Below are 26,963 nucleotides of genomic sequence, written 5' to 3'. Positions count from 1 at the left end.
CCCCAATCCCCTTCCCTCTGTCTGAAAATGATTTCACATTCAGGAAACCGCACGCTGACAGTTTTAATCCATCTTCCTCTAGGCGTGGACCTGACACTTATTCCTCTTGTATTCCCTGTGGGCAGCCTCTCTATCTATTTCTCCCCATCACCTTTGCCTTAGTCACTCGCTCACAGTGACATCTGTGTCACCTCCTGAACAATTCTCCAGTATAAAAATAACATTGTCGAACCTGCAGGATAACAGCAGATCCAAAATTTCATGCATTTGTTACGTAAGAGAACATTTCACACAATATTGCAGAATCCGACCCGCTCAGTTGCTTTGTGAGTTACACACAGTGTGACCGTCACTCTCAGTGCAACGATAACAGCTTTTTGTGACATCAGATGACGGAAATCTTTTGCCTCCGCTGCAGTTGTATTTTCTCAAACTAAGACCATCAAAGAGTTGCTGCTGCTGACCGGAGCAGAGCAAAGCTGAAAAACCTGACTCTGCTAACACGGCACATTCATAACATAACGGTGCTCCACAGATGACTTTGTTCATTTGTGCGATTGAACCATTATTGCCTCCAACCTGCAGCATCAGACACCTCCAGAGTAACAACTGCTATTCATCTGTGAAGCTTCAGCTGTTTCGAACCTGCACACAAGTGGTCGGATCAATGGAATCACCGGCTAACAAGGACACAAACGGAGGAATGCTTTTTCCTTCGACGATGTCATAACTTCTCATCCATACACAGCTAGCATAGCATAACAGGAAATATGGCTAAACATAGGTTTGCTTATGTTGTTGTGCATATTGTGCACTGTTTTACTGGCGCTCTAGATAGTTGGACAGTTACTTTATTCATTCCCTTTGAGAAATTTTAGATATCCAGTAGCTCACACCTGTTACATTTAAGAACAAAAATCCAATTAATGTGCAAAATAACATGTAAAATAACATGTAAATCATGGTGGTAGAAGAAATAAGGTGCAAAACTGTGCTGATATTTACAATTTTAAAAGAAGAGTTTCACAAATTATACTTACAGTCTAGAAAAAGAAATAATGTGCATATAGGAGGGGTGTTTAGGAGCGATAGGTTGTGATCTGCTGAAGGATTGAATCATTGGGTATTTGGCTCCACACGGAAAAGCTGACGTTATTTAAGCTGCACACAGACAGGCATACAATCTAACATCCTTTTCTTCTCTAAACTTGGCACCACATTAGTGATTTTTCCTCTCAACAGACCCACACATGGAGAAGAAACACAAACCTCCTGCTTCACAATCTTTTTTGTTCTGGCCGAGCATATGGTGAAGACAGAACCAAGAGACACACTCACTCTTTAACCCTCTTCTAAGGGGTTATTGGTCCAATAACCAAGACTAACCAATAGTCTTGGTTATTTGGCTTTTATTTGCTTTAGTAAATGTTTTGTGTATTTCTGCTGGTCCAGTTAAGATTGAGTGACTGCTGCCAATTTGTACTACATAGAACTCCCAAATCCTTTAACCTAGCTATTGATATGGAAAACTGGTTACAGTTAATGTGAAATCATAAATAAGACCGATTTAAAGGCTGTTCTTCCGTTTTAGTCTTTTTTCCTTCTGATTTTCCACTAGTGATGATAGAAATTAACATATAACAACCTGGTAACATGGTTGCAGCCACAACTGTGAGGATGGCAAAGGAATGATGCTATACATTTACCATGTGTGAGTATGTGTGAGTGTGTGAGTGTGTGAGTGTGTGCGAGAACCTAAGTGTGGAAGTGTGAAAGCGAGAAAGACTGAGTGTTGGAAACTGTCAAAACATCCATTTATCAAGGAACCCATGAGGTCACAGCAGTGTTTTTCTCTCTTACACACCTAAAAATGCAGTGTAAAATACACACTGCAGTTGCTTAACAAATGGCATCTCAATGAAACTTTAAGTTTTTTTTTTTTTAAACAATCCTTTTGATTACAACACTACCATGCTGTATGAACACTGGCAGTAGTGTTTCTTTCTGTAATCAGTTATCTTCTCCATAGATATCTCTATCCATACATGCAATAATGAAATCCTTTCTAATTTCAGCCAACATTATAGGTGCATTCGAACAAAATATTAAATATACTATAAATTATGTACTACTAACTCACATAAAATTATTACCAAACTGCAGTTCCTCTCAGGTCTGCAGAGCACTTTGTTGTCTTCATTGCACTGTTTAATGTTTGCGAACAACCACTTCGCTGCTACTGCACTCAACAACTTTGTTTCCAACAGAAAAACAAACCAACAAACTACTGTCTGCTACCACTCCATTATCAAACTGCAGACAAACATATGTGTGGACAGCTCCCATATAAATGAAAATGAGTCCTTCACTCTGTGTTTGGTTGAAACACAAACTAAACACTTATGCTGTTCCATGTATGACAGCGTATGATAATTTGCCCTCACCAGCTTCATAAGTGATAGTGTGTAGTGTTAGTGCTTCAGTCTGAAGTGGATGTGTTTTCCTGACAGTCATGTAAAGGTAATTTCTGCCAGCAAATGTACACATGACTACCACAGTGTACCTTTCACTACAAAACACAAAGAAGAAACTTTGTCCAAAAATGATGTTCGCTTGCTTTTTGTTGAATGCTAAATCCTTTTCTTACTTCTAAGTAAGCTTTAAAATTTACTTTAACACGGGTCAGTGAATTGTGTAATTTTAAGGAAGTGACTAACAACTTAAGGATTCCTGAATCCTGTAACACAAAAGATGGCAGTTGTGTGACACATGTTCTATCTATCTCCAAAAAAGTCAGTCATCTGCAGCCAAACTGTTAAACATGAAGCCACTCTTGTTGTTGCACTGTGTAGTGGAAGTATGACATGCAGGGAAAGTTTTTAAAGAAAGGCACCAAACTTTTTAGATGTTATGTGCAGTTTTCGTGTTCCAGTGACCACCGATTCTGCAGTTTTGGCTTCCTGCCCATTCCTTTAGATAGGAGCATTGGCTACGACTGGATATCTTCACGGCTAATAATTAGGCTGACATGAGAGTGGCCGTTTGTTCCAGTAGGGCTGTTTTCCCATGGTAAAATTTTCTTTCCTGAACTCCCTGAATGTTACAGGGAAGCTCCTCTGCATGCTCGTCGTCCTCAGTGGTCCAGGCTCAGAATAGAACAGGACACAAAACGCTTACTCCTAAATGTGAAGTGTGAAATACACTCAACCAAACGCAACACTTTTGTTTTTGCTCCCATTTTTTATGAGATGAACTCAAAGATCTAAAACTTTTTCCACATCCTCAATATCACCATTTCTCTCAAATGTTCACAAATCTGTCTAAATCTGTGATAGCACCAAACTGAAAAGTAAACAAATTTAAGCTGTTATGTTTTTAGCTTCCCCAACAGTGTAATCTTTGGATTTCATTGGCCATTAGTAGCTCACATGACAGAATTTAAAGCTTCATGATTGGATGATATTTACCAAAATACACTTTGTGGCCACCAGTCAACTTCCCCCCTGAAAATCCCACCAGCCTATGCCTTCATCATTCCGTCATTTTGGTTAATGATTTGAAAATGAGAATTTCATGCTAATCCAAGCCATAGAAATGCAACTGTGAGTCTTCAAATATTTTCTATGTGAAAAGTAAATTGAATTTTTTGGAATATTTAGAAGAAAATATTGGACTGGAATCATTCTGCTTTGTTAAATCTTACATCAGAACTTTTAAGACTTGTTTTTACATTTATTTATTTTTCGTTAAACCCTACCATACATTTATTCTGGAGCGGAAACCATTGAAAACGTTTTCAGCAGTACAAACAAGGGGCCTCCAACCATCAAACACTGGTAATTTTCTGGTTTCCACTGAGTACAGGCTGAAAAAAAACTGAATTCAAAAGCGGACCCGCAGCAATAAAGTGCTGCTGCTGCTGCTGCTCCGATAGCTTCGCTGAGGAATCATTCTGAATGCATCATTATCAAGCTCCAAACATATCCAGTCTGAAGTGGCTCTTACTGCTCCGAGTAAATCAAACCTCCCACATGGAGGACAGCAGCTTCTTACTCACATTAAACAAGCCGAGCTCCTTCTAACAAACACTGTGTATCCAGACAAATAGCTGTCGGAATACAGTCTGCAGCCATCAGTGGTGAAAATGGGAGCAATCTCGATACTGTGTACAAGCAGTAATTTGTTGTTGAGCAGCAATCTGTGAACTGTACACTTGATCTCAACATAGCAGAGATAACAAATGCTGTTGATCTCAGTCTGGTTGCAATTAATGAGGAGCCATTTATAAGTTGGAGTTGCACGACTGCCTTTTTAAACTCTTTGGTGAACACTGCAAAAAACTGCTGGAATTCACATGTTCCACTATATGCAAATCTGGGCGTATATATTACTTAAAATGGGGGATTAGGCTCTGAAATTACTTGACATTTGACGTGTTATTATACAGTGATATATAAAGAAAGTTATTTCCATTTGCCACATGCTTTTCTTAATTGTTCAAAAGCCAAAATCTTGGAAAAATGTATTAAAACACCACAGTTTGCTATATAGTGCAATGACATTCTGTGTATCTGTGTCAGTTGATGTGTCATGTGGTGCCCTAAATGTTTCCACAATTCTTGCAAAGTTTTATTCTGACAATCTAAACATGAACAGATCACCAGAACTGGACTTTGGCCATTTTGTCCAGTAAAAAAAAAAAAAAAGCAAAATTGTCGAAGATCTTTATGACTGGATCCTACACATTAGTTCATTTTGATATTCACATTTTTAATAATATAATGAAATCTGTAGAGACTGTATGCAAAGATACACCCTCATGTGATGCCACCTGCAGGTTTCTAAAAAAAGCACTTGTGAAGCTAAGTGTGGTTTCTTGGCAAATCCTGATTCCCTGCTTCATGACTAATCCAAAAAAAATTGTAAAAATTGTTCAGAATTCCGTATAACTTTAGGCATAAGTGCACATGAAATATAAATTCACTCCTTCAAACAGACAAGTTAGCTGTAGAGACCAAAACGATTTTTCGTACAAGGCTGTTATGTTTATTACTGCTGTAAACTTGGCCATTTAACATGGGGGTCTATGGGAATCATGATGGGAATTGATTGCCTCAAGTGGCCATTTTTGGCACTGCAGTTTTGGCACTTTGTGTCTGTTGCCACTTGAAAAAGCCTCTCAATCCAACCTACATCTTTGATTCGTTGTGACAGCACCATCTAGTGGGAAATAGTTTACAAATCAAAATTTCGATATTCCTTTTCACAGAGATGACTCTCTAATGCTTATTTAAATTTATTTGGCTTGCAGCTTTAAGGACAGATTTTGGCAACTTGTGGATGGACATTCATGAAAGAACCACTGACAAAAGCAAAGTAATAAACCATCTCATCTATCCTCAAGGACAATGGAATCATCATTTGTTTCCCAGTAGATTTTTGCCACCAGTATAAAACATCATAGAGCTTATTTAATCTTCCTCACAGTCTTTGCCATTCAGCACTTGACACAAACGTTATGTAACCTGGTTACGATGCCACAAACTTGAACTCTGAGTCCATTCAGTCAAACATGCCGTGGCAGGAAGCGAAAAAAACATACATATTTTGGGCAAATTGAAACAGTTAAATACAACACTACAGGCGGAGTTTATGTAATCTAGATGTTATAACACGGGCCTGTCAGGACGGAGGAGATTCACTTCTCACGCTGATTTCACACAGAGGGAGTCATTTCGCTCAAAACTCTAATCCAATTCTTCCAGCTCTTTTCTCAGGACTTGAAAGACAATCCATCTGTTCCTCCTGGCCGCTGTTCAATCACACCGCCTTCTGTTAGCAGGCCGGAGGTGAGTTAAATGTTTCTACCACTTCACTGGCACCTGGGGGAGTCAGGGACACAGTGGCATCTCGCTGCTATAAAGATCACGGCTGGAGTCCTAATTCATCACCCCAGGCATCATCATGTGGCATTACAATATGCTAATGCAGCGACGCCGTGCCCTCGCTGTCACCTTCTTCTCTCTCTTTCATCTTTCCCTCTCCTTCCCCCCTTGGGGCCTGAGCCTCCCCCACCCAACCCTCTGCGATGTGCACCTTGCTGCCAACATGTGGAGGGGGCTGAAAGGGATGTCGGAGCTGATGTTGGAATTAGGTGATTGTTGCATGTAGTTGTCTGGCTGCAAATGACGATCATATAATTAGTCTGTGGTGTCAGCGTTGCAAGCGGATCCCATTTATTAAGCACAGGCTGGATAAATTACCACCTCACATGCCTATAAATGAGATAAAAATAGAAATGCCTCCTCAACAGGTGTGGCTTTGTGGTGGAAATGTGTGCAGTTGGGAATTACATGAGACATATTACAATAAGAATTACCCACCAAACATGGTAAAGCTGACTAGAAGCTGATATGATTTGCATTTATAATTTTTTAACATTTGGGAATCAGGTGTTGTGCATTATTCTTAGATTAACCAGCTGTTCTCTAGTGGATATTTAGTTCTCACCCCATGTGACGGATACGTTAGCCAGCCCCAGTCTCCTGTGATCGTCGTCGTGTCGAGAAGATTCACTGCAGAGAAAGAAGAAAACAAAACAACACAGGATGTAAGTGATGAACTTTGAATGATTTTTTTGTTTCCTCCATCCTGCCCTTCATCATACCATCCTCCAAGCACTGGCACCCGATGGAGTCACGCACATACGCATGTACACCTGTCTGACAGGTGTGACTGATGAGGAGGGACTGTCGCCACGGCAACTTTGAGCCAAGTGTCACAGCATGTGATGTCACCTTGACCTGGCTCACCCTCGGAGCCCTCAGAGCTGGGACCTCAGTGGTCCAGGCTCAGAATAGAACAGGACACAAAACGCTTACTCCTAAATGTGAAGTGTGAAATACACTCAACCAAATATAAACGCAACACTTTTGTTTTTGCTCCCATTTTTTATGAGATGAACTCAAAGATCTAAAACTTTTTCCACATACACAATATCACTATTTCTCTCAAATGTTCACAAATCTGTCTAAATCTGTGATAGTGAGCACTTCTCCTTTGCTGAGATAATCCATCCCACCTCACAGGTGTGCCATATCAAGATGCTGATTAGACACCATGATTAGTGCACAGGTGTGCCTTAGACTGCCCACAATAAAAGGACACTCTGAAAGGTGCAGTTTTATCACACAGCACAATGCCACAGATGTGGCAAGATTTGAGGGAGCGTGCAGTTGGCATGCTGACAGCAGGAATGCCAACCAGAGCTGTTGCTGGTGTATTGAATGTTCATTTCTCTACCATAAGCCGTCTCCAAAGGCATTTCAGAGAATTTGGCAGTACATCCAACCAGTCTCACAACCTCAGACCACATGTAACCACACCAGCCCAGGACCTCCACATCCAGCATGTTCACCTCCAAGACGGTCTGAGACCAGCCACTCGGACAGCTGCTGAAACAATCGGTTTGCATAACCAAAGAATTTCTGTACAAACTGTCAGAAACCGTCTCAGGGAAGCTCATCTGCATGCTCGTCGTCCTCATTGGGGTCTCGACCTGACTCCAGTTTGTCGTCGTAACCGACTTGAGTGGGCAAATGCTCACATTGGATGGCGTCTGGCATGTTGGAGAGGTGTTCTCTTCACGGATGAATCCCGGTTTACACTGTTCGGGGCAGATGGCAGACAGCGTGTGTGGCGTCGTGTGGGTGAGCGGTTTTCTGATGTCAATGTTGTGGATGGAGTGGCCCATGGTGGCGGTGGGGTTATGGTATGGGCAGGCGTCTGTTATGGATGAAGAACACAGGTACATTTTATTGATGGCATTTTGAATGCAGAGATACCGTGATGAGATCCTGAGGCCCATTGTTGTGCCATACTTCCAAGAACATCACCTCATGTTGCAACAGGATAATGTGCACTAATCATGGTGTCTAATCAGCATCTTGATATGGTACACCTGTGAGATGGGATGGATTATCACAGTAAAGGAGAAGTGCTCACTATCACAGATTTAGACAGATTTGTCAACAATATTTGAGAGAAATGGTGATATTGTGTATGCGGAAAAAGTTTTAGATCTTTGAGTTCATCTCATAAAAAAATGGGAGCAAAAACAAAAGTGTTGCGTTTATATTTTTGTTGAGTGAAGTAACACAGTAACAGATATAACACCAGTGTGTGACAAACATAAGCACATATAAGCACTGCTGTCTTTATTTTTCATAATTAGTTAGTTTTACTGCTATATTTTAATTTCTCAGGTGTAATATTATTTCGGTTTCATGTGTAATATTTCATTATCATTTGTAATGCTTTGTTTTCATTTGCAATATTTTGACTAAGTGTTTCACTTTCATGTGCAGAATTGTTGATGTAATTCATTTTCATCAAATTTTTCTATTATTCCTTTATATGTATTACCTCAGTACATCTACCAGCATTACTTTTAACTGTTTTATTCAAGCCTTGTTTTAGCTTATTTATGCAAACACTAGCTTTATTAACTTAGCTTAAAATGAGTTTTAGAGATAAAATAAACATGTAATGGCAAATAGCAGATGTTAGCTTTAACTAGTTACTGAATTACACTCTCCATTGTTAGTCTCTCTGTTTGTTATTAAGCTAATTAACTGAGCAACTTGTTGCTTATTAAGTTGAGTCGAAAATAAGTGCACATACATTTGAACATTTGAACTAGTTTATTTTCTTCAAAAAATAAACTAGTTGTAGCTAGCTAGCAGCTAAGAGAAACTGACTTAACCTTGCTAGCATACTTGTACGCAATGCAGTAATTTCCAGAATTATTTTGTCATTTCTGACTGTTAAAAAAGCTAAATTAAGTCCATAATGACCAGCATTAGCTTTATTAGCTTAGCTGAAAATGAGCTTTACTGATGAATTGAAAATGTCATTGCAAATAGCAGATGTTAGCTGTAACTAGTTAGTGAACTACACGGTGACTCTACATTACCAGTGAGTCTGTTTTATGAAGTTATTAGGTTGAGGTGCTTGTTGGCCAATATACACATTTAAAGAGTCTCAAATAAGTGGGTGTAAATTAGAACTTGTTTGTTAATTTTCTTAAAATACGCAATTAATATTTAGCTAACAATGTTGTTGTTCACTATAGATAAACTATAAATTGCCAACTGAATGCTAACCCTGTATGACTGCTCAGAACTCACCAGGAAGTCCATTACTTTCTAATTATTTTCATACTTTCCTGTTTTGTCTCTATATAATTAGGTTCATAAATTCCCCTTAGCCTAAGCGAAAGCATTATCAATTCACATAAACATGTCCTATCTACCTTGATTTTCTTTCCATGTGTTTGAGGCTTGCATATTTCAGCTGGTTCTGTACGCAATCTTCCTACATCCAAAATTCACTTCTCCATCTGTCTGAATGCACCTTTACATCTGAGTGGCAGGACATTACAAGAAAGAGACGGACAGATGAGGGAAGTGGATGAAGAACGTGGTGAACCATTAATTCTACCCACTGGAACTGTCCATATTTTGTGTCCCAGCAGGTGTGTGTTTGTCTGTTTCATGCCTTCAGCACTTCCAGCTAATATGATCTCTGCCCCAGGGCTGCTTGTCAAGCATCCAAGTGATGTTCCCCATATTAGAATGAGTTTAAGAAAACACATCACACTTCTTAGCTTTCCGTGTGTCATCCTTCATCTTTCTGCCTGACACTTGCTGTCTTCCTGTCTTTCCTGCATGTTACAGCTACGATATGCAGCCGTTTTGCCTTCAAGCAGGAAGTGAACTGCAAGGCCTGGCCTCCTCCCCCTCAGCTGGTCGAGTTCATGTCTGGATGCTCGGTGCTCATACTGATGAGTTGTCAGGTAGAGACTCTGGCATCACATTATTATCTGCAAAATGTTGCAAACTGAAAATGGTGACATCGGATTTCTGAATATGTGCTTTTGTGCATGTTTTGTAGATGTTCTGCTGGCACATTCTTCCTTTGTTAGCTAACTTTGTTGTTTGAGGAAAAAACGAATAACGTGCCAGCTTCAGAAACTTCACCAACACATTAAGATGCACTCTCTCGATTCAGACATTATCATCCATTCTAAAACATTGATAAACAGAAAGTAATAACATCGGTGACCTCCGGCCGTTTTCTGAATAAGTCATGACCCTGGAAAAGTACAAAATGAAGCTTTGTAACTTGTTTTAACTGTGGGGATTTGTGGCTTTTTGAAACCTAACCAGGTAGTTTTGGTGCCCAAATTTACCCAAACACCGCCTGAAAACACAAATAAAGACAGAGTGAAGGGAGTATTGTATTTAGACACAGCTAATCTATAATTGCAATTATGTCCAGAACAATAAATGATGTGTTTTAATCTACCTGTTTTAATGTGCATTTTGTAACTGCCTATGAGATATCATAAGTGGAAATGCTTTAAAAAAAAAAAAAAACACTTGAAATGATGCAAAAAGTTTTACACTCTTACTTTTAGATTAGAAAAACTGATGTATTGCATGGAAAAGTTCAGTGGAAATAGGCTTTGCTTCCACTCCAACAGAGAAAATCAACACCACCAACAGATAACTTGGATCTCTTAGTATCCAGACAACAGTGGTAAATAGACACACATTCACTTTTATTTTCTTTTGTGGCTTGTTCCAAAATTCTGTTAAGATTTGTGCTATATTTTGGACGAGCTAATGTTAGCATGTTTGTATTTAGAAGGTAATCGCTAAGATGTTAGTTTAGTGTCTTATCATACTAATATTTGCCAATGAACCAAATAGCTGCCGTTTTGACCTGATAGGCATCTGACTGATTAGAATTCATTTCTTGGGGAAAGAGAATGTCTGCAAAATCAGGTAATCCATCTAATTGTTCTTTCAACGTCGACCAAAGTGGCGGGTCGACCGCTGCGGTATTGGCAGATGCAGTAATTGTGTTGAGCTCTGCCCAGTTTCAGGCTGAAGATAGATCTAATAACCCACAATCACTTGAAAACACCTGTGTAGGCTGACAGGCCTTCAACACAAATGATGCCTAGAGAAAAAAACTAAAGAAAAACGCAGAATTTGCAGATCACTTCATTAAAACTATTCTAGGCTGTTTGGTCCTGTGGTGGCTCCAAATTGCTGGAGTCAGCCGTTCTTAAAAGTAATGAACTTTAAGAACTCTTGTAACATGACAGTAAAGTGAACACGGTGTTCATCAGAGTGTATAGCAGAAAACCAAAGCGATCCAATCCGGTTTAGTCCAACACTCAGCAGCGCCTGGTTGTATCGGAGAGAGAGTTTTTATGTTTTGCTCTGAAGTGTCAATTTGCGGCTTGGCCTGGGTCAAGAACACCCACAATTCATAGAGGAAAAGGGATGAGTGTATAATGTCATAATGGAGATGAGGCACTCCTCTGTACTGAAACTCCACTTCATGATGCAGACCAATAAGACGGGAGTACTTTTCCATAAAAACCCTGCCAAGTGAAGCCTCGTGGTCGTCTAATTTCTGCGTGCACAGACTGTTGCTTCACTCACGTGTTGCAATTAGCCGTTGTGTCACTCCTCCTAATTTGGGCATCGGGCCGCTGAGAGGGGCAGTGGGTCAGAACACATAGACAGATGGCAGTGCCACCATCCTCTCATCCCTCCATCCATCCCTCCCCCCGTCCACCAGCCTTCTCCCTGCCTCTCCCTCCCTGAGGCGCCGGCGTCCCGTTGTCTCGTATTGATGATGCGGTGGCCCCTCGCGCTCCAGCCAAGGTCACAAATGGATGCTGCCAATTACACTCTTCTGAGCGCTGCACGCCGGTCCGCCGAAGTGACATAATGAAAGCTGCGTGCTGGTGCAAGTGAATTTAATATTTCTTCAAAGCGCCAGGGGAATATTGCTCTGCTATACAGTTATTATTAAAGGACAAAATAAAAAAAAGACAAACAAATCCCCTTCGTGAATCCAAAAACATGTGAGGCGGCGTGTTATCGCCACAACAGACCGTGTGAAGATTTACGAGGCGTTCCCAGTGGTATTAATTTAATTTTCACTCAAATGAGAAATCCCTCTGTCTTTGAAGGTGGTGGGAGTCATTTATCTAATTTGCTCTAGCTGCCTGAATTATGACTTGTATATAAGTGATAGGGTTTTGCAGCATGTCTGGTGTTTTGCTTTAATTTGACAGGAACTGTGTGAATAAAACAGAGGACAGGCAGTAATTAGCAACAACCCACCTCTGTGTTGTTGGACAAGTTATTTCAACCTCATTTTCGGCAAGCAGAATTGTTTAACAGGATTTTCAGTCGGGATAGACTGATTATCAGCCTGGCTGATTATCATGGTTGATATTTGGCATCATCGGTATCGGTATTTTTATTGGCCGATTATCGATAAATGCGCTACTTCAGGTCGGATTCAGCCTCCTCTGTCTGTCTGTTGTCACTTTGTGATCTCAGAAATGTCTCTCAAACATCAAAAACTGAACAAGAAACACAAGCTTTTGCCACAAACCAGGAAATTAGCTGCTCTCACAGTGGCTAATGCTACACTAATGGCTAGCGACTAAGTTAGAAGGCAGCCACAGATTAATCTGAGTCTGGAAAATAGTAATAACGCTTTAAGACGTGGACCTTAACAGGCATTTAAAGTCACAGCACAATGAAAGATTAAGAAAATACAGAATAACAGCAAATTTAATCGATCCTACATAAACAGAGGAGAGCATCTGAATTTAATCACTCCTATTTCTATTTTACATATTCAGTCATAGACACCCTTACTAGTGAAGAAGTAGTTATGAATGACAGGTTTTCTGCTAAATATAACATTTAGTGTTTATCGGTCCCAAATATCATAGTTAATTATCAATAATCAGCATTGGTAGCAGCCCTGGGAAACCCATTTCAGTCGATCCTTACTTTTTTGTGGACTGATTCATCGCCATGACACCTTGATGAGGATACAGTAGCAGAGTTTAAACCCGAAAAACTCTCTGACAACCGAGAGGTTAAAGCCGTTGTTTGGTGGCAGAGGCACCGAGTGCATCTCCTCGAGGACCCCGAGGCTTGAAATTGAGTTTGTTCCAGTTTTGTTCTGTTCATAACACAACACAAGCCACCAATACCAGCCCTCCCCATCGCACCGCCAGCACAGCCTCCACCAATTTCTCTCCTTCACCCTCTCTACCCTCAACTCCTCGGCCCAAATGAAAAAGCTGTCCGCCAACTCGAGAGGTTGTTCCCGCTCGCTCTGAGACACGCCACATATTTCCCAGGGCGGTGGTCAACTTTCCTCGGCCATTACTTTTCCCTTCGCTCGCCCCCGCGACTCCATCTGGCCGGCAGGTTAGCGGGCAAACTGGTGTGTGGACGCTGCCTGCGGCCCGGCGCTCATGTTGCAGGCGTGTATCAAATCAGCTAGGCCTGCCAGTGCATTTTAAAAGCAGTGACACATGCATACACACACACACACACACACACACACACAAACACATTCTCTGTCTTATCAGTAGTCATGGCAGTCTGACAGAGCGAGTGTATGTGTCTGAAGTCAACACAGAAGAATTATGGGCTGTCTTGGAGGAAGTGGAGTTTGCCTGCAGTGCCTGCGGTGACTCCATACAGCCAACAACAACAATGTCGCACACACACACACCTACACACACACACACACACACACACACACATAGAAGGGGGAACTATAGAGGAAGGAAATGGCAGAAAAGAGCAGATGCTCAAAACCTCATTTCCACCCCAAAAGACACGGTCATACATTTCAAAGGGAAAAGTGCAGCTATTATTCTACACCAAGTGTCTAAACACACACACACACACACACACACACACTACGGCGCTATAGCACATATACATGCATCCACACACACATAGGAGGCGACATGCAATGGCAATCAAAAATGTGCGACTTTCTGGAAAACAATACGTGCCGGACAAATGTACACAAACACATACATGAAGGCACACACTGACGCTGGGCTCTGGGGCCAGACAGACACTGTGACAGCTGTGTAATTATCTCATCAACACCTCCCTCCTCTAACAAGCGTCTCCTTCTCTTGTCTCTCGTCTTCCCCTCTCCTGTAAACCTCCTCATCAGCGCCTCGACCAGAGGAGGACGATAAAAGCCTCCACGGAGATGAGAGGAGCTCCGCCGAAACGCACTGAACCCTCTTTCCTTCTCGCTTTTATTTTTTTCCCCCTCACACATACAGACACAGCCATCTTCTATTCTTTCTAGTTTTGTTTTTTTACATTTGCTCCACAGTCCTAACACCAATTCCCCACTCGCCAATTATGAGAGCAAGTCCACATAAATTATTACTGTTCAAAAGCAACAAAAAAAATGAACACAAGAGTCTTTGTTCACTCACGGCGGCAACAAACCAATATGAAATGATTTGAAACAATTGTTTTCATCACCAGTGCTCCCCTCCTCATCCTCATCCTCCTCACAGATTCAATTGTGTGTGTTTTTTTTCGACGACAGGTTTAGGGAGGTGTGCTGAACTAAATTAGACACATGAAAGGAAGAAATGAAAGGTGGAAAAAAATTAAGGATGACTCCTTTCATTCGCAAATTGTTGGTTTGGTGTGCAAATCGAGGAGAACGAAGCGCAGAGGCATGCGATTGCCATACCCAAGAGTTCCCCGATCAAAACGAATGAAATCCTCAGGTGTAACTGTTCTGCAGGCTTATTTTTAGATGAGAAAGATGTCACTTACTGGGAGATGTGAAAATGCATTCATCATGACTTTGCAAATTAAGAGCATATGTGGGGCTGAATCACGAAACGCAACTCCAACACACAACCCAGATAACCAAAGGAACTGTTGAACTGCAACCATCAACCCCCTTTTTTGTGGTATAAAAACAAAAACAACGCACATTTTCACATTTTATTTATTCCTCTAACTGTTCAGGTAAAGTTTTCCAAAAATGCCACCTCCCTAAACAGTGATCTAAAACATGATTGTGGCGGAGAATACTAGACTTCTTTAGATGTTTTGGGTAAAGATTAAGAATTTTTAAAGGATTTAATAAATAGGAATGTCTGATAATATCAGCCCACCGATGTTATCAGCCCGATATTGGCATAAAAATGTAATATCGGTCGATATCGTTATCGCCCTTTTTGAAAACTGATTTTTTTAAAAATGCATCGATTTCGCCAACAGTTTTCAAAATTGTATAGTTGAAACATTGTATTAGATTCATAGAGGGAAGGAGAGAGGGAGAATGTGAGCTGTTGTTTGAGACAATTCAAAATATACATATGGCATTTTTTTCCATAACTTAAGTAGTTTTCTTATTTTGTACAGACAATGTTTACTTTTAGAAAGCCTTGCTGCATTTGAGAATGCATCCAGTGGGGCATCACAATAAATTAGGCCTGATGTGTAGGAGATATGTGATGTTACCTAAAATTAGTTAAATAGCCCACATATATCGGTATCAGTATCAGTTGATATCGGAATCGGAAATTGAAAGTTGGACAACATCATCCATCCATTCTCTATACACCGCTTTATCCTCACTAGGGTCACAGGGGGTGCTGGAGCCTATCCCAGCTGACTCGGGCGAAGGCAGGGGACACCCTGGACAGGTCACCAGTCTGTCGCAGGGCTACATATACAGACAAACAATCACACTCACATTCACACCTACGTGCAATTTAGAGTAACCAATCAGCATATTTTTGGACTGTGCGAGGAAGCCGGAGTACCCGGAGAAAACCCACACATGCACAGGGAGAACATGCAAACTCCATGCAGAAAGATCCCAGGCCCAGGCCTGGATTTGAACCGGGGAGCTTCTTGCTGCAAGGGGAAAGTGCTAACCACTACGTCACTGTGCAGCCCTGGACAACATCAGCATATCAGTTATTGCAACAAGTCCTCAAATTCATACGACCGCATCGGACGTATGCACCATGCACCGGAATACGGCCCGTGAAAGCGTATTTACATTAGCGCCCCTACGGGGAAAAGGAACGCATTACGAGATTTAATTCACGAAACGGCTTTTCCGTCGCAAAATGGCTTTTTCCTCACTTTCCCAACATGGGTTTAGGGTTATGGTTAAGGTTAGGGTTAGGGATAGGGACAGGGATAGTGTTAGATAAAAGTTTGTTCATGGTGACGTTTCACCTGCGACTCCAGAGTGTCGATATTTACTCAACTGCTAGAGGTTGCATAGTCAAAACGTAACACTGGGTCATAATACGGGCGTGTACAGACGACCTATGTGGTCGTTTTTTGTTTGAGGACAGGCTGGTTATTTGCAGAAACGCCAATATCAGACATCCCTAATATTAAAGGTATACTTAAATACAATGCTTTTGTTTGTATTTCTTTGATATATTGATATTATTTAGTTTTATTTCAATTTTTTTCCTTCTGTTCTGTTCTGGGGTGCCAGACTGTCTTCTATTTTTCATTTTTCTGAGTGGATCACCTGCATAAATCTGCTCTGTTTAAAGAACTCTCTTTCTATATGCAATATAAGATTTTAAAGAAGCCTTTTGTGCAAGAAAAAGTGCCAGAGGAAGGAACGTTGCACAGCAGTTCTTTAAAAAAAAATTCTGTGGGAGCAGAGCAGTGTGGGGACAGTTTTTCTTCCTTTTTATATATTTGGCACACGGAAGAACATGTGACTGGTGCAATTGAAGCGGTCAGCTGGTTGACAGCTGGTGATGGTAAAATGCCAACAAATGTAGCACTGCACCAAAAATGCACTCAGGATGAAATAAAACACTAAAATACAGGAACTACAGATTTTGTAGTTTTATCAGGATAGGCACACATGATTGAGTGTCACACAGAGACACAAAAACAGTGTGTTTTGATGAAAAACACTGAAAATGAACATACTTTCACTTTTGCTTGTTTAAAATAGAGCATCACAGGGCAGCTTAATCAAAATGCTAAACTTCTCAGTGTAATTGTCTGGTGTCAGCCTTCAGACTCACAGAATATCATCTCATCACCTCCGACTTAATGTATCACTAGAAATATTCAAAACCATGTATTTTTGTGTTAAATTTCTCTCCTCATCACTTATTTTAGCATAACTTGTCAGTATTCCTTCATGACCCATTTTATACTTTTCCTTCATCATTAATATGAAATAACTGCTTCTGCCAAGTTTCTGTGATTCTTATCCAACAAAATCTAAGCAGTGCATTGCACAAAAAAGGAAACAAACTCCAGACTGACTTTTGCAAAGTTTACTCAGCCACTTTGTAATCCTTTTCATTTTACAGAGAGGGGAGTGAAATCATGTGGCTTTGTGGATGACAAATGGGCTGTAAATAAACCACAACACATGGGAGCAGAACTCCAGGCTGGGCTCACACCCAAACAACGTTTTTTGTGTTGCTGCAATGCTCACACACACCTGACATATGTTACGACAAGCTGTGCCAGCTTTCTTACTGCTTATTTACACTTGTTTTTCTCACATTATCATTTATTTCCGACGCCATGATGCTCACCAAGCAGCGTCATTAAATATTAGCTGGGAATAAAAAGACACTGCACTGTTGTATAAAGGATAAAAATGACTAAATAAATGTGATAATAAATAACCAAATACTAAAATAAATTTTAAAAATTCACCACATTTTGATAGTTCAAAAGAACAGGACTAAACTAATTTTCTAAGATTTCTTTCTTCACTTTCATAAATCAGGTTTTATTTAAATTATTTAGGTAGTTCTGCAATTTATTTGTTTCACAATGTGTTTCTGCATTCCTACATTTCTTAATTTATTTTTGCGTTTTTATGTTAATAAACTATGTTTTGGCTACACCACCCGGGGAGCAGGGACAGCCTGTGTCATGAAGATTTGATTAAAATACACCTGAAATACAGAACTAAACTAATTTAAGCTGGTGTATTTATATGTAGGAATAAACTGAAGAGGTGAATTTATTGCATTTACTTATTTGTTGGCATAACCAGATGGCTTTTTAAAAAACATTTATTTACACATTTTATTGTCTTTTTCTGCATTAATTAATTTAAACTCTATGTAAAATCTTTTTGCACAATTATGCTTTATATAGTTATTATGACCCCTCATAAACATAATCACTTCTGCTGTCATACAAGATTATTTTGTCTTATGTACAATTTATTAGTCTATATATGCTGGTAAAACATGCTAATTATAAGGCTTAAAGTAAAATTATTGAAAATATATCACTACAGCCAATGTAGAATTATTGTAATTTATACAATCGTCAACATCCACAGGAGAACATGCAGTTACTTTCTGTAGTAACTTCTTACAAATAATGTCTGCTCCCTTTTGGTCAAACATCACAACCTTCTCATCAGTCAAGAGATTCAGTTTCACATGTAGTTTGTGTTCTTCTCCTCATCACTAATCTCGGGTGACAAACACTGTTTCAGACTATTTGCAGAGCATTCTTTTGCTTATGGCATCCAGAGGCTGTGGGTGGAAGCAGGGATGCAGGTTACAGACATGCAGGAGTTAATACGTCTTAACAGCAGAAAACATGGCAGAGTCCATTGAACTACCAGGTTAGAAAGGAGGCAAAGACATAAAGTGCTTTTATGAGGAATTTAACCTGCCAGGTTTGTAGATAGTGAAAGTTTTTGTTACAGTTTGTTGAGAGTGTAAAGGGGAGGTAATACCTCTAGTAGAAAAAAACCCCTTCAATCTCAAGTCATCATGAAAATCTAAAGGTTTTTTTAACACAAATCCATCCATCTATCATCTATGCACTGCTTGATCGCTCATTAGAGTCACGGGGAGCTGGAGGGTACATATACAGACAAACAATCACACTCATATTCACACCTACGGACAATTTAGAATAACCTAATTAACCTCAGCATATATTTTGGACTGTGGGAGGAAGCCAGAGTACTGGAGAAAATCACACATGCACAGGAGAACATGTAAACTCCATGCAGAAAGATCCCGAGAAGGCTGGAATGCGAAGGCCGGGGATCTTCTAGCTGGAGGTGAAAGTAGCTAACCACCAATCCACTGCACAACCCCCAACACAACATAGTTCATCTGTTCCCTTAAATACCTGACAAACTGGGCTGCACCAGTGGATGTGGTATAGCACTTTCCACCTCACAGCTCGAAGATTCCCTGGTTCCCGTCCCTGGGCTCTTCCCAGGATCTTTCTGCATGAGGTTTGTGTGTTATCCTTGTCCATGCGTTTGTTTTCTCCGGGTGTCTGGCTTCCTCCCACAGTCCAAAAACATGCTGAGGTTAACTGACTATTCTAAATCGCCCATAGGTGTGAATGTGAGTGTGATTGTTTGTACATGTAGCCCTGTGACAGACTGGTGACCTGTCCAGGGTGTCCCCTGCCTTCAGCCAAAGTCAGCTGGGATAGACTCCAGCCCTCCCGTGACACTAATGAGGATTAAGCATTGTATAGAGAATGGATGGATGGATGGACCTGCACAACTGTAGCTTTAAACATCAGTGACTAAAACACAAAGATCAAGGTTCAGCAGCTTATCTTATCATAGTCATTTAATCCAGATTGGACTTTAAGACACTTTGATTTTCTGTTTACTTCACACACTACACTCTACATTAGCAGCAGCTCCTCTTCTACTACATCCCAGATGTTTTCTACTGGACTCAGATCTGCTGACTACGACCCCAGCTGGTGCTTAAAGTTGAAAGAGGTAAAATGTTGCCATAAAGGGAGGCACTTGATCAGAAACATTACTCAGATAGTCTGCAGGCCATGAAATAGTTTGAGGTGTCCAAGAAAGCATCCAACACATCCCTCCACCTGCAGCCTGAGCTGTTAATACATAGCAGGGTTTCATGCTTCTGATTCTGACCAGCTAACTGCAGCTTGAACAGAAATGGGAAATTCATCAGACCACAATAAAGTTTCCTATCAGTAGCTTTCCAGTGCTGGCGTATCTGTGTCCACTGAGGCTTCACATGTCCATCCTCCTAGATGCTGAACTGTAAAGAGTAGTTAACTGAATTGTTATTAAGATAAGATATGATAAGATAAAATGTTATTGATCCCAAAAAATATCCTCGTGCCAGATAATTCTTTGGAAAACAATGACGTAACACAAGAAATGCAGTAGCTAAAAAGTACAAAAATAGTAATATACTATTTTCTACATATACTAGAATAATTTCTTTCATACTTATAGACAAATCTGAGCAATATTGTTCTTCTCAAGAAGTATTTCTACTCATGAAAGAACCTGTGTGGTACCATTGATAGGTGCAATATTGTGATTTCCACATCCACAGGAGTTTGGACAATGTGATCCAGCGTTTATGTGTATTTTTGATGTATTTTTCACTGATATTTCTTAAATATTTGCACTATTCCTTCTGCTGTAATGATGCAAATTTCCCCACTGTGGGGTTAATAAAGGCTTATTACATCGTATATATCAAAGCTTTTCTGTCTTTCCCAAACCGTTATTGCTTTTTGCTGTTCACATGATCCAGCTCCTGACCTTATCTGCTCTATTTTATTAATAGCATTTCTGTCACACTGGCTGATAAGTTCATTGTTCAAACAAGATGATATACTGGTGTCGCTAATAAAGTGTTAAGGTGCTCAGTTGGTGTACATGTGTTTCTGTTGGCCAAATTGTTTTGGCTACATGACCTCCTCCAGTCCAGAAGGAGAGGCTAATGTTGCTAAAGCTGTCATAAAATGCCAAAAACACTAGAAGAACTGGTGCACCGTAGTAGTAGCTAACAATGTCCACACACGCTTATAAACACATGGATGAATCCGCTCATATGGTCACAGGAAACCAGAGGAAGCCCACTCAGCGTGGAAAACCACGGCCAGCGATGTAACAGTAACACATGGATGAGAATCGTAACATTGTTTGCCAAAGATTGCTTCAAGTAGCTGGTACATTCCTGCCTTCCTTCTCCTCAGCTTTTCTACGTTTTATCTTATATAAATCTCATCTTCTTTTTCTATATATCCTCATTTTCTCCCTGATGTCTTGCCTAAAAACAGGGGTTGGGTCAGTGGTGCATTGGTATGGTTTCTCCCTTCTATTTTACTCATCCTTCCTTCCTTTTTTCTTCCTTTCATGATGTATCTCCTTAGTATTTGTTGCTGCAGTGGTACATTTTTTCCCCACAGGGATCATTAAAGCTTTATCTCGTTACCTCAACACCTACACTAACCTTCTCCTACTCCTCCTCCTCCTCTCCATCTCTTCTCTCCCCAAACTCTCCCTGAAGTTTCTCTCCCCAGAGGCCCTTCTTTTTTCCAGCGTCTCCGCTGTGGTGTAAGCATTTTGTCCTCGGTGCCGAGAAAGCAGCAGAGACGAGCAGAGAGAGGAAGCTGCTGAGAGACTTATTATAACACTCAAAGAAGACTTTGTTTTCAACTTTTCATCTTCGTCCTCTGAACCCTGCCTGCGTTTGTTCGGTGAACGAGAATGTCCAGGTTTTAAGTGATAAATGGAAATGGAAATAACGGAATGAGCATATCTAAGGGAAGGCCACGTAATTATTTTTTTTTAATTTTGGTGTCATTTTTTACACCACAGTATCAGAAATATTAATTTCAATATGTGTTTCATTTATATGGAAACCAGAAGAACTTGTGTGCCTCAGTCTGGTCTAAAAAAGTCAGTCCCTATAATTTCTGTATTTATCTAGCTTTTACTCTTAAGTTTCTGTAGAAACAAACATTGAAAAATATAGTTAGGTTTTTTTTAGAGGTGCTGTTTGGCCACTGATATGTCGGTGGTCTAATCTAACCCCGCTGCAGAAACCACATGAACATATTTAGTTAATTTTTTATATTTAGCCCAGAGATAAGTTTAAGTTTTGTATTTTTTGAGTTTCAAATGTCTCTGTGTCCTTTACAATTCCTTTGGAGCCATTTCTCATACTTGTTCAAGCCCTGAAGAAGTAAAATTATCCAATACTGATCAAAAAATTAATATTCAAACTGAAGAAAACCAAACTTTGGGCTTCCTGGCTCAGAGGCAGTACGAGGAAGAATCTGGAAATAAAATAAGCTAAAGTCAAAGTGAGATTTGAAAACTGAAACAGACTGGAAGAGATAGTGTTTCGGTTTCAGTGCTAGATTTTAGGTGCAGGAGGTCAAACTGAGAGCAAATAACAGACTTAGTCAACCCTGATGCTGTTGAACCCGTTCTGAAACGTTCAAACTTCAACTCTACCAGACGTGACGCAACAGAAATGAAACATAACTAACGCTGCTTCCATTTTAGTCACAATGGAACGACGTGGCCTTTTCATCTGAATGAGTCACGCTGGGTTTCCTTTGCAAAATGGCGACTCGTGTTTTAATAACAGAATCGACACAAAGCACCAGAGCAGGAAGGGTTAATCATCTCATGTCTCTCCAGATTTATCTTGTGACCCTTTAACCGGGCCTGAGACTTAGATTGGGACCCGTTGAACTTAACTATCTACACTTTTTTTGCTATTAACAGAACATATGTAGGGACTTGTAATGATTATTTTTGCAGTGCTATAGTTAAAGATCAAAGAATGCTGTCCATTGCATCAAAATATACCAGTGGAACATAATTTTTAGGTGAAAATGTGAACAAACACATTCTTATAATGCAAATTTAGTAATAAATCAAGTCTGACAAAGAGCATCATCATCAGCATAACACATTCTTATAATGCAAATTTAGTAATAAATCAAGTCTGACAAAGAGCATCATCATCAGCATACATCATGCAAATGATGCAAGTTAGTGTCCAATGAATGTGGTTAAATTTAAGTTGGCTTCACCCACAAAGAAATCCATTTTTTGACCTTTATTTTCCATAAAACTATAAGTAAACAAACCCGCCGTACAGCAGCAGGAACCCCCAGGGACTCCGACAGACAGGGAACGAGGATAGAAGACTTGATTTGTTTGGTGCACTAAACTCTTTCTAGCTTTATCCCGGAGTGAAAGGACTCGGCAACACGCCTGATACTTTTTGATGAAATCGTTACGTGGCTCATGCATTTTTGATTTGTTGATTTTACCAGATCAATGCTATAGGAGACAAGAAGCACAGCGGAGAATCCTGATATGTTCAGTGAGGTACCGCTGTCAGGCTGGCATGGGACAAACCGATGACACGGTTTAACACACGATCTAATCAGAGAACATTTCTTTAAATGGTGTTTGATCGTGGGCTCTTCTAAAAACGCTCTGAAAGGCTTATCGCAGAGTTAAATACACAGAAATCCCAAAATTTTTTTTGAAACCTTCAAGTATTTTTAAACTGGAGACACAACAGCACAAATCTTCATCATCACCTCCATGCCATCCAAAAATTGCTATGGAAATTAAGCGCGAAAGTGTGCAGCGTGCACCTTTTTCCATAATATCAGCACAAAATACACCAGAGACAGCGCTTTTTCCACATACAAAAAACCCAGCAGAATACACTGCAAACACGCCCCAGTTTACCCCTCTCTCAAATCGCAAGATTAGGTCAGGAAGAGCGGGCGTTTGGAGTGGCTGCTCCTCTGCTGGAGGGGTCGACGGGATGATTTGGTTTACAATGGCCAGCACAACACGGCCCAATCCCTCATATCTTATTTTACCAGGTGCTCCCAGTGCTGGAGCACAGGGGCCCTGCTTTGTATATCCCTGCAAGGCATCATGCTCGCTGCATGATGGAGGGTGGAGGATGCTCAGGGCCAGCGAGGCTCTTCAATTCCCTGGCGACAGCAGGAGTGAATAGCGGGCTATACTGCTGCCTGGGCCTGCCTGGGCTCCCCGGGGAAAACATCCAGAGGGGGTATAGACGCAGCGGAGAAGAGGCGTGCAGAGCTATTTATAGAGCAGGTAAAGAGGAGAGGTGAGGGGGGAAAAAAGACAGTGAGGAAGAAGAAGGAGGGGTTTAAAACAAAAAGAGAGAGACAGAGGAGTGTGAAAGCAGATGACAGAGTGTGATATCTGGCGGAGATCTGGGCTGAACACAACACTACTTGGTTCTGCTGCCGCGAAAGCCAAGAAAAGTCTGGCCCAACTTATTGATCCACGGTGGGGAGAGTTCACGCACAGGTTACCCGTGTTGAACTGAGCAGAGAGAATAGTTGAGTCAAGACGACAGTGATATTTTATCAATACAGACTCCACTCGCGCCTCGGAGTCCACGGATCCTTGTGATGTTTCTCTACCAGCGCAGTTCTCACCCTGCCTTCCTCTTTAATAAATAAAATTACTTTTTATTCTTTATTTTTCCGCTCCATCCGCAGGCCCCTCCGCTGTCAGCTCGTTTCAGGCCTCGCGCAGGCAAGTACGTCTCTATTTTACACTGATGCCCTTTAATCATTTTCATCATTTCAATGAGCTGACATTTTACATAAAGAGCTCTTATCATCCCTGGCTTATGCTTAATGATGAATGGCGATAATTACTGTCAGTCAGTGTGTCTAACGTGCCATGGTCACATCACTTCGCCCGCTCTGCCGGAGTGTGCACGCTTACAGGGAGAGAAGACACTGCAGCACGCATAGACAGTGAAAAAGTGGGGCGCATACTGCACAGTGCCGTATGTGGTCATGACTCCATTTTATTTTAAAAAAATACTTCCAGTAGCACATAAAGTGTAAGTGGTTCACTAGTTAGTTGGAGCAGTGCCTCCAGGCTGTGTGGTCAGGAAACATTTGCTACAAGGTTAGAAGGAAAAACCTGAATATATGACACTATGCACTGACAGTTATTGACTATTTGTGCTGTAACTGCTTGACTTGGTGCAATTTTTTATTTCCTGTCAGACTCTACAGCAGGTTATCTGGAGTTGAGGTGATCTGTCCATCATCACAGACTTCGCTCTTTGACGCTGTGTTTCTGTTATTGTTGCGCTAAAACAGTTTGAGACACATTAGAGAGTCTTCAGAAATGTAAGCCTATGTGCCAGCTCACCTCTATTACAGATGTCAAGACTAACACGGAGTCCTGCTGCCATTAATATTACCCAGTGTGCATTATTTGTAGCAGAAAGTAGTTCACAATGAATGCATTAGCCTGCTTCCTGCATCTCTCTCCTTTCCTTTTTAGGCATAAAAAATACAGAGCCCATTTGTTCAGGAAATTATGGGAGTCTTTTTTAGAATCGTGAAACATTGTAGTTCAGTAGGAAAGAGCCGACATGAGTGCAGACAGAGAATGAAGTCTGAAATCACTCAAGGAGACACAAACACCAGGACATTTTGATCCTTTTTTCAAAGCAAATTATCATCTGCAGTACACTTCAAAGGTTGTTGCATGAATGTTTAAACAAACTTAACCAGCAATGAGAGCAAATCAAAAATAATCATGTATGCTCCATGCTAATACGGACATACTGTAATAGTACAAGAATAGCAGGGGAAGCAGCTTTTTCAGCATCAGCGAGTGGTTAATAACATTTATTTTGCACTACAAAAAAGTACAAACACAAGAGAGCAAATGTTCCACTTGTAGATGTATGACTGTACAACCATGGAATCCAAAAAACGGAATCTATAGTCAAACAGCACCAAGAAACAGCGTTAAAATCTTACATTTATGAAGGAAAACTTTTTTACAGATATGTTTTTTGCACAACAAAAGATGTCTTGTCGTCATTAATAGCCATATCTTAGCAGAAAATTTCAAAAAAATTGTTAACAGCAGTGACTTAAATAAAATGGCATAAAACAGGTTCTCATTCTATTAATATTATTGGGCAAACTATCACCGAACTTTCTTAGTAACACGGCCATACTAACGCTAAACATATACATGCTATAAGATGAGCAAATATATACAAGACATTATTTCACAACTGCGACTCAAAGGATAACTATGGAGGATTCATGGGCACTGAGTGATGATGTTATCCTTCCTTTATCTGACATGTTATTAGTTTGGAAGCTTCTTGATCTCTGGCATCCTCTGACTCTTGTATATGTTCAGAATAAAACAAAAATGTACAGAGATTAGGCCTTCAGAGCATCTGGTTTAGTCGTTAGCTTGACATAAAAGCTTAAGCTCTTGAGATACAGTTTATTAATCCTGAGGAAAATTCTTGCACCAGATATTTCACAGAAATGAGCAAAATGGCATAATATATAAGAATTGCAGTGTCTAAATGTAGAAAAGCAGTAATCTGTAGCACCATACTAAAATCAAATAAGTGAGCTAAAACAGGGCTAGCATAGAACAGTATAAAGAACGCTGTTATTTGTAGTTTTATAGAATTTTCTGTAACTTTCTTGTTTCAGACTTGTTTATTATTATTATTTAGAGTCATTTTATTGTATTGTATATGTATTGTATTGGTTATCTTGTGTTTATCATAATTTTTTCTTCTTATTTTAGTGTTTTTTATATAAAACACTTGAGTTGCACTTGCTGCATGAATTGTGCTATATTGTGCTAACATTTCTAAATTATTATTATTATAGTAGTAGTAGTAGTAGTATGGTTTAAGCTAACTCGAGAAAATATATCAGATTGTAACATTTATGTTCAATATTGAACATGATCTCTTACAAATACATAAATGAAATAATTATATATTGAAAATGTTTTTTATTACAGCGAGTAATTATTTGAGCCCAAAGGTAGACGTTAATTTTCTAAATAGCTTCCACTGCTGAAACATCAAAATGAAGAGCTCCAGGCTACATATTCATCCCATCTGAGGTCATTTCTAGCAGTTCCCAGCCTTCCATTACTCACCAGCTTCACCTGCTATGAACATACTAACTCAGATATATTGAATAAATAAAAGATCTTGGTATGTCTCTTAGATCTTTATCTGCTATACATACAGTTGTTAGATTCCTCATGTTATACCACATACTACATGACAAGAAGCAACACAGGATTAAGTTTATCAACACTTTGCCCTCTGTTAAGTGTTCACGTGCACCTGTACTACTTTTTCCGTCCGTGATATCTGCGGCTCAGTCAGGCTAAATTCCCGATGCTGTGCACTGAATGAACGCAAC

The 26,963-nt window shown here is 40.2% G+C and overlaps 1 protein-coding gene across 4 annotated transcripts in view; it reads right to left on the bottom strand.

Moving 5' to 3' along the window:
• The window catches only part of epha8 (eph receptor A8), a 140,964-nt gene that overhangs the window by 103,342 nt on the left and 10,659 nt on the right, over positions 1–26,963 (bottom strand). For all 4 annotated transcript variants that reach the window (XM_051948476.1, XM_051948478.1, XM_051948479.1 and 1 more), the window contains exon 2: positions 6,511–6,575. In XM_051948476.1, the coding sequence (XP_051804436.1) occupies positions 6,511–6,575 (65 nt within the window). The remainder of the gene's footprint in view (positions 1–6,510; positions 6,576–26,963) is intronic.

This window comes from Acanthochromis polyacanthus, chromosome 5 (assembly GCF_021347895.1).
Source record: "Acanthochromis polyacanthus isolate Apoly-LR-REF ecotype Palm Island chromosome 5, KAUST_Apoly_ChrSc, whole genome shotgun sequence".
NCBI lineage: Eukaryota > Metazoa > Chordata > Actinopteri > Pomacentridae > Acanthochromis > Acanthochromis polyacanthus.
The sequence above is the reverse complement of the archived record's forward strand: the minus strand, read 5'-3'. Positions and strand labels throughout refer to the sequence as shown.